Source organism: Emydura macquarii, unplaced genomic scaffold (assembly GCF_026122565.2).
Source record: "Emydura macquarii macquarii isolate MOO-44397 ecotype Brisbane River unplaced genomic scaffold, CSIRO-AGI_Emac_v2 contig_1119, whole genome shotgun sequence".
NCBI classification, from domain to species: Eukaryota; Metazoa; Chordata; order Testudines; family Chelidae; genus Emydura; species Emydura macquarii.
Window position 1 is genome coordinate 19,935,819 of NW_027131256.1, and position 16,187 is coordinate 19,952,005.

General features: G+C 41.0%; 1 protein-coding gene across 1 annotated transcript in view; it reads right to left on the reverse strand.

Moving 5' to 3' along the window:
• Window positions 1-15,767, reverse strand: part of GABRR3 (gamma-aminobutyric acid type A receptor subunit rho3) — a 34,804-nt gene extending 19,037 nt beyond the window's left edge. The window contains exons 1-2 of the mRNA XM_067546413.1: window positions 15,628-15,767; window positions 10,512-10,624 (exon numbers count right to left, since the gene is read on the reverse strand). Of these exons, the coding sequence (XP_067402514.1) occupies window positions 10,512-10,624; window positions 15,628-15,767 (253 nt within the window). The remainder of the gene's footprint in view (window positions 1-10,511; window positions 10,625-15,627) is intronic.
• Between the last annotated feature and the right edge of the window lie 420 nt (window positions 15,768-16,187).

Genomic DNA, 16,187 nt, shown 5'->3' on the forward strand with positions numbered 1-16,187 from the left:
ATTGCTGCTGTCAGAACATTTGGACTGGAGGGGAAAGAACGAGCTGAGGTTGTGGGAGAAGGGTCAAAGAGAGCACAACATGAGAGGCAAGAAACTTGCATGAACAATTATTGACCACAGATGATGTTATTTTCACATCTCTGATGCTTAAATTCTTTTAAAAATTTAAATGAAGGCACCTCAACAGAGTATGCATTATTTTCATTGCTTTGAACTAGTTTATTTATACAAATAGAGAGCGAGATATTTTTCTTACATGAAGAAATTTTACAAAAAAATAAATAATACTTTGTATCTGAATCCTTCAACTCTTTCTCTGAGTCTCCTGCTTGTTGTTTGGCAGCTCTCAAGGCTGTAGTACTGGTTCTTCTCTGTTCAGGATTTGCTGCAGTGCTTAATTTGTAATGAAAGAGGTGCCAGGACTCAAGCAATTAGGCGCTGGGGCTAAACCAAATTTTTTACATACACAACTGATGCAGCAAACTCAGGGGGGTTTTTAAGGTGTGGCTTGACAAAGCCCTGGCGGGGATGATTTAGCTGGGGTTGGTCCTGCTTTGAGCAGGGGGTTGGACTAGATGACCTCCTGAGGTCCCTTCCAACCCTAATATTCTATGATTTGGCCCTATGAGTCAGAGCCAACTCCCACTGAAGTCCATCGTAATTAACCACTGGAACAGATTACCAAGGGGGACGGTAAATTCTCCGTCCCTTGGACTTCTTACATTGAGATTGGATGTTTTTCTAAAACATCTAGCTGAACCACAAGGTGTTGAGCCACTGGGTGAAACTGTATGGCCTGAGTTATACAGAAGGTCAGATTAAATGAACATAAGAATGCCCTCTGACTCTATTAATCAATGAAGGAATGGAGAGAGACCCTCTATTGGCACTGGACTGAGTCCTAAAAGAGCAAGAAGAATAAACTACTCTCCCTCCCACCCACCCCCGCCCCAGAGGTGGAGTTGATCAGAGTCGAGGTCCAGAAATGGGACAGTGTAGGGAAAGCTTGCACTGCTGCTGCCTATGCCACAATTCTGTTAATAAATTGAGAACGTCTGTGTTCGAGGCTGACAATCAGGCACCAGCACTACATTCACTTAAAGATATAGTATCAATAGAAAATTTGGGTTTTTATTTTCTCAGTTTGATAAAACTGGGGATGGGCAAGAAGATTTTTTTATTAAACTGAGCAGCTCCAGTTGCTGCTAGAGTCTTTCCAAAAGTCATTATTTTAGAGGGATTAGTGATTTTCACAATGGAAGTGCTGATGATTTTCAAGATAATCACTCCTCAGCAGAAAAACCAAATTATTTTCAGATGGATTTACATTCATGCAAACAATTTCTGCCTTGTGGAATCAGTTTTCCTTCATTTTATTTATTTGAAGAGGTTTAAACCAAGCAAATGGTTCTCTCATGAGTGTGGAGCTTATTTTCATCAGTACCCCAAGTGAACGGGAACAGCTGCATATGCAAGTTACATAATTTTTTTTTTTAATGTAGGTTCTCACAGATTCTGCAGCATCTTAGAGTCAATTTCTACGGTGGGAATGACAAAATCCTATGACAGATTTTAGGGAATTCGAAGATATTTTGTGACAGTTATACCTTTTAACATGTAGTTGCCATACCATACTTGCATTTTTAGGATACATGTAGAATTTAGGGAAATCAGCTAGTGAATTCCGGAAGCTTTGATCTTTCCACAGTGCTGTGATAATCAGATTATTCATTACACGTGAAATAATATAACCCTTTTTTTTTGTTCCAGTTTGGAAAAATTACAATATTCCAACAATAAGAAAGAGGGTCAATTACTAATGAATGCATATGCTTCAGCCAAATGTATCCTATTTTTTCAAACTCCCATTATTAGCTGGAATATCAGACCGCTTCCAGGCTGTAACAGGCCTTTTTAAGGAGGCTACAGATCCAATATAGCCCACCCTCAGTAACACACCCCCACAGAGTTCTGAGGCCAGATTGACAACAATGCAAACTGGGAAAGGGGCAGGGATATAAAAAAGCTCCTGTTCCCTCTGACAAGGAAGGGAACAAGGAACAGGTAGGACCTAATGATGCCTAAAAAGAACCTGAGAGGCTGCCTGGGTGGGAGGTCAGGTGGACAGAAGGGTCAGAGAAGCACAGGGAGAAGGAAGTACTGTGGAATTTGTTACAGTTCCCTAGGATGGATAGAGCTGGATGGTGGGCAGTAATAAAGGGTATTTTATCTTTGTCTTTCTATTCATTTGAAGTTGATGAGATGGGATGATGCCAGAAGTAGCGAAGGCCTAGGATGGAAGTTAGAGGACTATCAGAACAAAGGAAGAGGCCGTGGGCAGGAGGAGCAGACAGTGCTTGAAATGTTAATCGAGCGCTAGTTTCCTGTCAAGGCTGTAGCTTCCAAAAGAGGGTGGGAGGAAGCCCCCTTCACTGCCTGCATCAACAGAGGAAAATTCTTGAGACTTTCAATGGAGGGCTGCGATACAGAAAGGAAAAGACCTAGGTGCTGAATGGCTTGTTGGAGTCCTTTTTTGCAGTGGACTTCCATTCAACACTTGCTTATCTTGGAAAAGGCAGAGTTGTTCTAATTTAGCTGGCGGGGTAAAGTAAACTACCTAAGCAGAAAGATGACCTGTGAGGAAACAGAGGCCACACTTGATAACAGAAAGAGGAAAGATAAGCCACCTGTGTACAGAAGCTTTCACCTTCTACTGGCTAAATATTACCACACATTACAGTTCAGGTATTCCTTAAGTGTGTGCATGTTATCATGCTCTCTACGGGCTGGCCTCACAAAGACATGGTAAGCCTTAATACTACTACAACTACACACTCAGGCCTTGATCTTGCAGGTCCATGTGTGGTGTGCAATGGAAACATAAAGTTGTTCCACTCCAGTGTAAATGTGAACAGAGCCTATACACATACTTAAGTCACAGTAACTATGCTTGTTTAGCTCTTTTCATCTGCATATCTCAAAATGCTTCACTAAGGTGGATAAGTAAAATTCTATTCTACAAGTAGGGAAACAGAGGCACAGAGAAATTAAATAATAATACAGTCATTACAAATTTTAAAAAAACTAAAAGGCAAGACAAATTAAGTTGAGTCTAGATTTGAAATGAACCGGAGAGTCATTGAAGACAGAAGACCCAAGACGGCTCATCTAAGTAGTGGATGTTTCAGAGGAGATGGCTCTTGCACAAAGAAAAAGAAGAGAGGTGGATGCTAGATGAGTGAAAGGAGGGAGAAGGAGGGGGTAGTAGACTCTCGCAAGTCCTCCAGGGGGGATGGTAGAACAAAATAGTGACTTTTTAAAAAGCCTTTCAAATAATGTAGTTAAGAAACACTATACAGGAAGATTATTTAACATGGATTCAAAAAGTAATTTTCTCCAACCACCTCTCTCAAATGGGATAGTTCTGCCTGCCAAGGCAGGCTGAATGGTGACATAGCAGATCATGGCTAGCTAAGGAACCTCATTTTGCTGCCTGAAAGTGATCATTTGCCCTGAGTTTAAAGTAAAGGTGTGAAAGTTCTGTGTGGTGTTATTTTCTCTCTCCTCCTGCAGTCTAAATTGGATTATTTTCTAGGTGTTCCACAATACCTAATGGACAGATAAGAAACTTGAGGCCATGATATTTTTAAAAAGGTATTATACGATATTAAAAGATTTGCATGTTGGACCCACTGGCTTTCCTTTTCTTTCCGTGGGTACCATGACACTGTACTTTTAAGCAATTACCATTTCTGAGGACAAGGTTTATACTAATGTACAGCTGTTAAATACATAATCACTTTCTGCTTTCCCACTGGCAGAAGACCACACCATGTTTACTCACATTGGTTTGGCTTTCAAACGGACAATGAAAGAAGGAACAGAGTCTCCAGCTGTTCAACCTATTTACTTTCATCAGGACTGATTAGTATAACTGTAGTAACATTAGAACAGGAGCAGTATAGATACAGGTTATGCTAACAGGAGCTAATGGTATCTGGAATCATAATTTAGGCCCTCTGCACACTACAGATTAAATTGTTTTCGCATGGGTGGGGCAATCTAAGCTGATTAATGGATAGGGAAATGTGTGTAGATCATGGCACCTGGAAAGTGAACAACACTTGAGCAGTGGGGGATATTTGTGCGGACAGACGCATCTGTTCTATGATGATGACGACAGATTGGACAGTTTCTGTTGATGCTAGCCCTTACTTGGGAAGCAAATGGTTTTAGGGCTTGTCTAAACACAAGAGTTTACTTTGCACTAACTTTTGTTAGTGCACATTGATATGGCCTGTGTACACACAACACAAACCCTTAACAAATAGTAACAGTAATAACTCCACAGTCTATACTACACTCACAAAGCATAATACATTCACTGTGTATTGAGTTAGTGCAGACTAATGTTCCTGGGTACACATCACTCTTACATTGTACCATTCTGGGATTCCTGAAGGACAATCCAGCATGTTCAGTGTTGTTTCAGGGATTTGGGGTAATTCCCAAATATGAAACAAGATACTGCACTGTGGGATGGTGTTGGGAAGACTGGCTAAACAAGTGCAGCTGCCATGCTTTTGCTTTTTGTGACCACACTAAATGGCTCTAGTCCAGCCACACCAAAGATAAAGTCTGCTCGCAGCTGCTGCATCTAGCCATTACAATTAATGCTTGTGAAATGTCCTGGGCAGCTGTTGTTTTGACTCAAGATGTTGAACAAAGATTGCAAACTCAAGGTGTCCCCAAGCAATGGCTTCCTTCAATGTTTGTGGCAGCCTACCTGTGACTCTCAAACTATAAGAGAAGTGAAAGAGAAGTAAAGAGAAAATCAAGCACATGAAACAATGTGACAGCCAAGTTTTGGGAATAACTGCATTATAACACTGAGTCTCTCTTTCTTTTTTTTTTTAATGTTTGGGTAGAGCCAGGGCGATGTTCTGAATTATGGGTTTGGTTCACTCAACCCCATTTTCTAATGAGTTGCAGGCAAAGAAGCATTTCCATGGCAAGAAGTAGAAAAAGCATGTTAGTAGTCTGCTGTTTTTGAATCATCTTGAGGTATCTTGTTCATGGGGTTTACATATGCAAAAACATATGTTTTTAATATGCAAATTAATATATTAATAAATGAGTAATGTCAGAACTGAATCAGTGATGCAGGATTTGGCCCAGTCAGCCTAAAATAGGTTCTCTCACCTTCACAGGGCCACAGACATAGGCAGTGCAAAGTGAACTTAAACTGGACAGAGATTTGAACTGAAGATTTCCCCCTGTAAAGAGGGAATTTTTGTGAGCTTTAGGCTGATGGAGGGGGCGTAGCCAGGGGGTAGTAAGGGGAAAATTATTTGCTGTGGGAGGAGACACAGTGGGCTGAGTTACACAAAATTTTTGGGTCCATTCCATGATGTTACACCTGGGAAACCCAATGGGGTGTAACTGAGGGCAGAATTTGATCTATTTTTTAAAAATTCTTTTGTTTTTAAAATACACGCTCCTTACCCAACTGTTTTGACCTAATTTTTTTCCCCCTTCAGTATGGTTAGCTGATGCATCTAACTGAGCTGAATAAATCATGCTACGGGACACAAGTGCATGTGACAGATACAAGTCCGCGAGGAATCACAGTGATGAGATGCTCTATCTATTAAGCTTGAAAAAAGCATCAGCTTCTGCATGCATAAAGCCAAAGTGCTGTAAATCTCTCCCCTGTCATAAAGCCAGATTATGGCTGAGGCTGTGCAGGTGCAGTAGGGGGGAAAAAGCACAGCAGGCCTTCTTCCCCACTCCAGGGTAGCTCTGCAGGTGGCAGCTGTACTTAGACAAGCAGTGCAGGCTGTGCTGCCAGTAGCGCTAGCTGGCCCCAGAGACAGGTGTTTACAATGGCCATGGCCCTATGCTCTCCCTGCACTCCAGCAGAGTTTCAGTGGAGGAAGTCAGAGCTGTAACTTTTTCAAGTGGTAGCACGTTACACTAACCAACATGCCCCTGGGAGACTTTGGAGGCACTGGGCCCAATTCTCCATGGTCCTACACCTTGTGTAGTCATTGCATAGCTGCTAAAACATGCTACCACATCAGAATGGTGCCATTTGCCCCCATTTTGCACGGGGGTAAATGATGCACAAGGAAAATAGTGAATTGAACCCAGAATGCCTCCAATGCTACTTTAGCCTCCTCTTTTTCACCAGCATATCTCGGGCTCTTAAGAGCCAAAATTAAACCCCTACTGTTTGGAAGAAACTGCATCCAGAACAGACCGTTTCCCCACTAATTAGTATTTCATGGCTTCCCCCACTTCAACCCCACACCACCAATTCCTCTCAGTCACCTGTATGGTCAGAGTGAGAAACCATGGCCAGAAAACTCTTGGTCACTCAAAAGAAAAAGGTCTTTAAAATAAAACAGGCCAAACCATCCAGCTAGTAAGCCAATAATCTACAGGACAGATTCAAAGGGTAATGTTAATGGTATCAAACCACTGTGATGCTTAAAGGAGGGTTTTTTCTTTGTTTTTCATGTATGTTCAGAGCTGCAGAGACCTACAGTGATGACATCCAGGTTAAAGAGAGCAAAATCTATTATCTGTCTCCAGATTTATTCAGTAATACTAGTCAAATTCTCCATTTCCCAGAATTATTATAGTACTGCACATGGTTCACTTCCTCCAAGTAACAACTAATCTATATTTTAAACTAGGTTGTGTTGTTCGTATTGACTCTTTCCCTTCAGCATCTGTAACAACAGCATGTACCCCATCACCAATTGCATCTCATCCGGTATTTACGCTCCCCTTTGCTATTCACTTCAGCATTAGATGAAAGTGAATCTCCTTCAGGGAAATGCATATCCTGTATCTCTCCTGTCATAGGATGAATTGGGGATACACTATCCAAAGTCATGTTCTGATTGGTTAGTTGAGGGTTGGCCCTTTTGGTGATATCACAGCTGTGTATTAACTATCAACACAAGCCCTATTCACCACTGCATTACTCCAATTTTTGCTGGCATAACCCCACGGAAGTCTGATGGAACCCAAACAGGCTTCCAAATCTGCCTCGTTTCCTGCCAGCTCACCCAGCTACCTCCAGAGCAGCCTGGGCTTCCAGGGTCCATGGCTGTCCGCATTGATTTCAATAGGGTTACACCAGCATATAGCAAAGAGTAATTCAGTAATGAATCAGGACCAGAGATAATTTTACTGAGACTTTCATCTGTGACTCTTAGATATTCCCAAAGCCTCTCTGTGTTACTCTTATTTACCTTTATAGAATTCGCAGGTATTACTATTTTAGATATTAACAGCCTTCCTTTTAAGATTTGGGAAACCTCTGAACAGAAGGATTTAGTGGTTTTGTTGCTACCCACACCATTTCTTGCGGATATTAGTGGGGAAGGGAGGTACAACTAACCTCTTGTTCTGCCAAATGCTACTTCTAAAAGACAGAGGTATAGCTAGGAATCTGAAATTTACAAATCCATTGGCCGATAAGTTACCATGTTCCTGACCTGGAGCATACATTTATTTACCCAGGACAATATGATCACCAATACCCACTGAAGTTGATATAAAGACTCCAGCTGACGTCAGTGGGCAGTGGATCAGCCCCTATTACTAGCCATGTGATAACGAGAGGACAAGACAGACAAAAGCTAAGACGAACCTGCCAGGCACCAAAAGAAACACTCCCCGTGAAAAATTAAACTTTGCATATCACGGTGAACATTTTGAAAGCAGTTTATACTCACATCAGAAATTCTGGCTTGCAGCATGACCCTGTGATACAGTACTAGAGCTGGCTGGAAAAACTCTGACAAAACATTGTTTCATAAGAGTTTGCTGATTTGGCTACACTGAAATGTTTGTGGACTGCTGGGGAATCCAGGACTTTCAGGATCTGCAAGCAGACAGGTGGATTGTCCCAGAGCTGGGGCTCCATCCCCTTTCACAGAGCATTTAGGTATTTTTGGTTTTCATTCCTAATTGTAACAAAATCAGATTTTTAAATATCAAAATCCTCTGTGAAACAAAATTACCTTTCTCCAGCCAACTCTATAGAGTACTTCCTAGAGAGCTGTCTGCTGTTATGAAAATGCTTTTTCCTTCCACAGATGGCATTTCCATAAATTACAATTCCTCAAGTGGAAAAGCAGGAGGGAGGGACACCAAGGTAACTTGCAAACCCACTGGCTGATACAGTTCAGATTACTAGCTTCACCTCTGTCTTTCAGTGAACATTGTGGTGTGGTTTTATTGTGAGAAGGAGATTTGCCTGTTGGAAAATGGACCCAGACCACTAGCCAACCATCAGATGGTAATGATATTCAAGTTACTAATGTCTGGATTTAAGTCGGCAACCTTTAACAACTCCCTGAGCTACTCAGTCTACGACAACCAAGAGATTTTCATTGCCCCATGTCCAGTTTGCATGTCATGGGCCAAATCCTGCAGTCCCATTTCAGGCAAAACTCATATTGATTTGGCCCTATGTTTGGTGACTTATTAACACAGGACTGAGATACGCTTGCTTAGCCTTACCTGTCAGGATATGGTTGTGCCTCAGGTTCCCTGTTGGCTGGCAGTCTCCCTCTCCACATTAGAGATAGGTTTTAGCCCCCCAGCCAAAATAAAATACTCCTCCTTTCCCAAGGCAAACAAGAGTCCAGTGGAAAATATCCAAACAAAAAGCCTTCACTCGGTTTGCTCTCTGAGCTCCAACCCTCCCTCCAGAGTCCATGGGAACTTTTCCCCTTCTGGGATAACCAATTGATTGTTGGGGTATCAGCACACTGCTTCTTGGAGGCACTGCTGAGACATAGGTGAGCCCCTGTTCTCCTTCTGCCAAAGGCTTCAGCCCTGAGCTGGGGCATCATTTGCTATGAGGCAAGGCAGGACAGATCCAATTGTCCCCCCCACCCCCGCCACCTTGGTTTGGCCTCCCACAGACTTGTCATAGGTCTATATGCTCCACTCCCCCCCACCGACTTTGCAGGATATTATATGATCACATATAATGTTCTACATGCTGAGACAACTGGGCCCCCCCATAGAATTTTTCTGAAATGATGCCCAGGGCCCTGAAGCCCTAAACAATAAAATAACCATCTGTTCCAGCCTCAGATATTCCCACTTCACTCTTCCTTCATCCCACAGCCCCTTAGTAACTTCCTTGGCTTGCTTGCTTGTCTCTCTGCCTCTTAGGCCTCTTCTTTGGCTCTTTTTCAGGCTTCCTCATTACAGCCCATCCCACGCTCCTTCCCTGTTGGTAGCCCCACTCTAGGCCTTGCCCAGACCCAGTCACTGAAGAGTAACAGTGGTGGCTGCTGCTCTCTCTCTAGGTCTCTCTTTGTGGAGTGAAGGGAGCATATTTATAGCCCTTCCCCCTTTCCCAGCATTTCTTACTCCATCTAGGAATTACAACCCCCCAGAGTGCTTCAATCCTGGGCAAAGTCAGGAATAGGAATGCTGGGCCTGAGAGCTGTCTTTAAAGGGCCAGCCTGCGCTTTTACATAGATAAACTTAAACAACTCTGCATACCGTGCAGCAGTTCTTTCCAGAAACTACTCCCATTATAGCCAGCTGTACACACTGCAAGTATGTAGTTCTGGTCTGAATAGCTAATGGCAGTTTCCATGGTTTGCATACCATGAGCCACATCATCAGCTAGTGTAAATAGGCCTACAGCCATTGACTTCTCTGAAGTCTATGCCTATTTATAGCAGCTGACAATCTGTCCTGGTGTATTTTATTTTGCATTCATAATATGGAGCAGGTCAGTCTATTTCCATGAATCATGAGCACAGAACAGCTGACCCCGATTCAGAAAAGCATTTTTGTGAGGCAGCTTTCTCAGTTTTAGTGTCATAACTTAGGGCCAAAATCCGTAATTCATATGTATGTCATGCCTCACCTTCAAAGGGACATGTCAATGTGTATCCAATGGCAGAACCTGGCCCTATAATGGGATATCTAAATTATGAGCATCCCATATGATACCTTTTTTATTCATTGTAATTAAAGAGGGAAAGAACAATCACACAGACTAATAACACACTTAGTCTCCTAAGTGCCAATAAACCAAAAATATAAGGGTTTCTTTTTAATTCAGTGCGTCATGCCAATTTAGTATACTCAGGAATTGAAAACTTGTTTAAATACTTTAAAACAAATTTAATGAGTTTCAGCAATTTGCTAATTGCTAATAGACTGCACAATTAGGGGGATATATTAATACAGTGTTTTGGTAATAGAATTTTATCTGTAATAGTAAAGATAAAAATTACTTAGCTGTGACTAGATAATTTGGCAACTCCTGTTACTGTTGTGCAAAGTACAAAAATTGTCTTTTGTCTTAAACTATTTCTTGGTGTAAGCCCATGGGGGAGAAAAATCTCAGTTAAACCTGACATTCCATTTTTAAATGACCTTGTTGAGCATGGGTTTAACAGCTTATAGTGCATGAAGAAACTGTTAACTAGTACAGAAATGTTAATACAGCTGCTGCTTACCTCCAAATCCAGGTCTCATTGCAAAGTCATGGTCCTCTATGCGGAGAAGCTGCTCGGACTTTAGCGGGCGTACTTTGGTGCTGTCTAATTTCCTCATTTTAATTTCCCGTTTGCTGTGTTTAAAAAAAACCAACCCAGTCAAGTCAGGAACTTCACAGCACTGACTAACATTCATAATGATGATTAAATTAGAAGTAACTAGGTTATTGGACTGTAGGCAGTGACATAACCACATGGAAAAAGTTAGTGAAAGGGGGTGGGGTGGACCAGGAGTGAAAATGCCCAGGACAACTGTATTGAGGGAGATCATCAACAAGGTATAAAAAGTTGGGGATGGGACACCCATGTCCTCTTCTATCCCCTCAGAGGTTGCATTTATGGATGTGAGAGAGAGACTGTATCCAAGATAGATAAACACTCGTTGAAGAAACTGATACATTAGTTTTCACCTAGCTACCTTCTAATCCTGCTTGGAAATAACACCATGTTAGTAGCTTTAATGGATGCCATTAATATCATATGTATTACTCAGGGAGTGGCAGTGACATCATATAGTGGTTGCTCAACACTTTCCATTATAAAATTTCTATTGTTTTTTAAAGAGCTCTAATGTCTCAGTGGTTTGCAGCAGGACTCTAAAATTTGGCAGTCAGGGAGGTGCCTTTTCGTGCCCCATTAAATAAATCATTCAGATTTGGCTAAGATTATAAACTGAAAAGAAATCACCATTTCCAATGTGTATTTTGCTTACTACAGCTCATTCCTGATTTACTGCCAAAACCAGCCACTAGCGCTGCAGATGGCACCATTTCAGCATGCCATACACCGCTGAACCTTCAAAAAACACACCGGGGACAAAGATGATCCTTTTCCTGTTGTTGCTGGAACCAGGGAATCATAAGTTCTAGACTCACATTTAGAAACTGGTTTTAAATTGTGTTCCCTTCACAACACTTTATATTCAGCAAAGGCTCAGATCTCACCAAGAAGTTACACAAGCTGGGAACAGCACCTAGGTCTTTAATGTGGCAGACTCATGTCTCACCTACACTGTCTTGCAGAAGGAATCTATTGAATCTTTGCTTGGCTATGCTGTGTGTAAAGTGTGATTCTCCTGCATATATTGCCACTGTTTCAGTGTGTTATATGTCCTCCACCAGTGGCTGGCTTACAGAGAATAACAGACTTGATCTGCTGCCAGCTATTGTAATTACTCTTTTAGTTGGTGTGGTAGAGATCTATGCTGAAAGTCCAGGGTTCAAACCTCTTTTTATGATGGGAAGACAGGGAAATAATGTTAGTTGTACATAAGAGAATTTGTTTGTTTGTTTGTTTGTTTTTTCTTTTTCCTGTCTAAAGAAAACGCAGGAAATTACAGGATAAAAATATCAGTGTTAAAAGAATGTTAATCAGGTTGTTCAGTCATGGACCAGGATACCTTTTTGCTGGGCACAGTCCAAAGACAGAACAAAAAGACAGTCCATGCGCCAACAAGCTTACAATCTAAGGCCTGGTCTACACTGGCGCATTGTTAATTCGAATTAAGGAGCCTTTATAATCGAATGAATAAAACCACCTCTGCAAGTGGATTAGCGCCTGAAGCGCATCAGTTAATTCACATTAGTGTGAGTGTGGACGCAATGGGACTTAATTCAAATTAATTGGCCTCCAGACTATATCCCATGATGCCCCATTTCAGTATCCTCCCCCAAAGCATCCCCGGGAAGATTTAAATCTTCATTTCCTGCGGTGAATGGGTTTAAAATCCAAGCTGCGAACACCCGCCTCCCACACACACACACAACAAGCCCTTTGCAGTTTGTCTCTTTAAGGATTTGAAAGATTTCATGACCCCCCTCCCCGCGTGGTGAATTCGTTTTAAATGCCCAGCAAGCCCTTTGCAGTTGTCCCTTTAAGATTTGTCCCTTTGAAAGTTTAGCCCTTTAAAGTTTGTCCCTTTGAAAGATTTCACCACCCACCCCGCTCCCCATGTGGTGAATGCATTTTAAATGCCAGCAGTGAGAGGAAATTCTTTGCTACATTGTTTTAGTGGCCAATCATGGAAATTGATACTTTCTTAAGAGTTTATTCACAGTGCTACATGTGGATACATTATATCATGCTTTCCATCAGTGAAATGGAAACATTTGTATCACTGTATTAATACATTAACTGACTCCCTTGTTATTTATCTTACATTCTACAGACACCTGTAGAATCAAAATCAAAGGCAAGCAATATACAGGAAGTGGTGGGGGGAGCATAAAAGGCAAACAGCATACAGTTCTAAAGTAATCCAGGATAAGCTGTGATGTATTTGTCACGGTCAAAATGAGAGCATAGTTCAGCTGGCTCCATGTGTCTGCAGCAATGGCGATGGGGGTAGAAAAAAAACAGCATGAAAATCCTTTTCCTGTTTGTTTGGGGGGGGGGGAAGCAGCGCTGCATCCTGGGATGATGACACTCGTCACAACAGCCTCTATGGTTAGTTGCACTGTGGGATAGCTTCCCACATTGCACTGCTTTCTAATTCGAATTAAGGCTGGCCAGTGTGGAGGAAAGAAACCAGCACAAACACTGTAGTGTGGACAGTCTGCAGCGCTTTCTATAAATCGCTTCTGTAATTCGAATTAAGCTCATTCAAATTAGTGCTGCAGTGTAGACATAGCCTATGTGTAAGTCAAGAGACAACAGATGGATAGACAGACAGACAGACAGGTGAGGGAGTATGAGGAAATAATGAGATGATACTGGATAGCATCATTGTGAATCATGTGCTGCAAATGTACATTGCTGCCACTCATAAAGTGGATTTTTCAATGTGTATAATAAAATCTACATTCACTAATGTAAAAATGCATAACATTTTGACAGTCAAAATATTCTGTTCTTTTTTGTAGGAAATGACCATGAGAATAATCTCTTTCTTATGTACTTTTGGTTAATGCTTTAAAATCTTCTTTACAATAGAATGCAGACAAATAGCTTTGGAGGAGGAATTGGGTTACTCTATTAAACCAGTGAAAGTTGTAGGTTAAGTAACATTTTCACATGGGATTCTTTCTGAAGGCCACCCATTTAACCAAGGCCATCTGTCGGCAGTGTCCCTAATAATCCTAATGCTGGCTGAAAAGGTTTTTCCCCAGTAGGAAAAAGACGTTGCTGGAAAGTTAGGCCCTGTGGAAATGGACTGGAGATAATGCCCCCTTTAGAAATGATGCCAAAGAAAATCAAACAAAGAGAAATTAAATGTATTTGGCTCCTTTCTGTAGAAATGCTGCTCTGCAGCTGCTAACCTCTGGGATCCTTTGTGGCTTGGAACCTGCAGCCTCGTTCCAGTTAAAAATTGAATGTGGCAAGTGGTCTACAGAATACAAGCATTTGAGGCCAGATCCTCAGTTGATGTATATCTGCCTAACTCCACTGACTTCAAGGGAGCTACACCAGTTTGCACTAGCTGAGGATCTAGTCCTGGAATTCCTCTCCAATTCCCTTCTTGTTGTATGGAAGTCAATGTTTATCTTGCCTACCTCGCAGGAGTGTCATGTAGATTAATTAGTTATTGTTTGTAAAGCTCTTTGAAACCAAATAGGTTATATTAGCACTAAATATTGTTGCTATCAAACAGCAATAGGTCTGTCTGTATAGAATGTCAAGCAGGAGTCTATTGTCGATGCTCATTCCCACCGCCAGACCCCTCTTCCATTTCGTGAATTTTTATGCCAGTGATGGAGATTGGATCAATAACCAGAAACTAAAGTTTGCTATTCACAGAACAGGACAAGGAGTGGGAACAGTAGCATATGCATGTCTCTTATCTCCCTACCGATATTCCTCAACTCAGATGAGCAGGGACCACCTGTTCACCTATTTGCAAGACTAGCAAAATGCCAGTTAGTTCCCATTTTGATGGTGGGATTTGTTTTTATGGAAAATTGTCCACTGGTAACCACTCCAAAATATTCAGTTCATTTCAGACTGACTGCTAAACAACCATAATTTTCAATGCTTGGCTTGGACTGGATTTCAACCAATGATGTAACAATGATTCATTACAGTTTTTCCTAGCACCTCATTTATTAAGTTAGGATTGCTTCCATTATCATGTATTTCTTATACACAAATGCAGCAGGAAATTCAGTGATTCAGAGGTGGTACAGAGATGGCTTGGGTTATCATCGTCAGTAGTTTGAGGCCTGGCATTTATATTTATGTATTATTATGGAAATATGGAAATATATTCAAAGGCCTCACATATAGGATATGAAATTGATTTATACAAACTGTTGCTGGGAAAAAAAAGCCATTTCACCTAGAAACTTAAATGCAAAAGGCTTTACGTCACTTTTTTTTTTCTTTTAAAGCAATCACCCTGATAAAGAAAGGCAAAGGAGAAAATCCCACCTTTTTTCAAGCATGTCTTTCACTATAATAGTTGGATGCAATAATCCCAACTAAAGTCTAAATAAAATATATTAAACAGCTTAAACTCTGGGATTTGCAGTTAGAGGTGGCATAATTCCATAAATAAAGTGCCATGGATAACTATATTCCAGAAGAGTAATATACAGTAACATGATTAAAATGAAAACCTACTTAAAAACTAGCCTTATTCTGTTTTTGAAAAAGCATCTGGATACAGTAATTACTACACTGATATTTAGTTCAATAAAGATAATGTAATAATGATAGCATAGCCCCAACTTTAGATATACATTTCTGCTTCCAATGGTGGAAAAAATGGAATTGTATGTTGACAGTTATACAGTATTCACAATATTTAACTCTTATACAGAGCTTTAGATTTTCAATGAGCTATATAAACATCATCTGACTGATCACATATATACACACACCCACATTATATATGTATTTATAATCATGATACAAAATGATCCGCGATGGAAACAATACTGTAAATTATTATTGCGATTTGTATCATGGGAGCATCCAAAGGCCCAGTCAAAGCTGGGATCCCATTGTGTTATGAGCTGTACAAACACAAAAGACCAGTCAAGTTGGACTCTGAACAAAGAGAATGCATTCCTAGGTTTGGTGACAGACACACAACATTTATTAGCACAAGGGCACCAGTGAGCCAGGGTATATAGCTTACCTGTTATGCTTCTTCATGGATGAGCATTTCTGTTGATGATAATGATGAAAACGATGATGATCACTTTGAGAACTGACACCAGTTAGCACAGCTGTTGGCCAGAGGCAGGTGAGAAGAAGCAGTTTTATTACCAGGACCATGTCTACCAAAATAGAAATGCAATAGATTCAACCAATCCACCTTAATGACTTTTCACTTTTAGTGTTCCTGTTATTTAGAGACAGCATACCATAAAGAGGATGCAAGTATAACGAGGCATCACTGGAAACAGAAGACAAAGGCATCCCAGTTTTGATTTCCTCTCTGAGCTCTCCTTTTATTCTATCAAATTGCAAAAATTCCTTAAAATACACATACTAGGATATCTGCTGTCAAGCAGCTGCAGTTTGCCTTTAGAAATTTAATGAATATAACCATATATTTTGTTGATTCTCAGTTTGCTCCATTGCTTCCACTCTTTCAGGGTACATTCTGAGTCGAATGTGAGTTTACTGAGTGGGTGATAAAGCAAATGTAGCCCTGTGCAGACAAAAGGGTGATGTCAAACATTTAATCCCCCT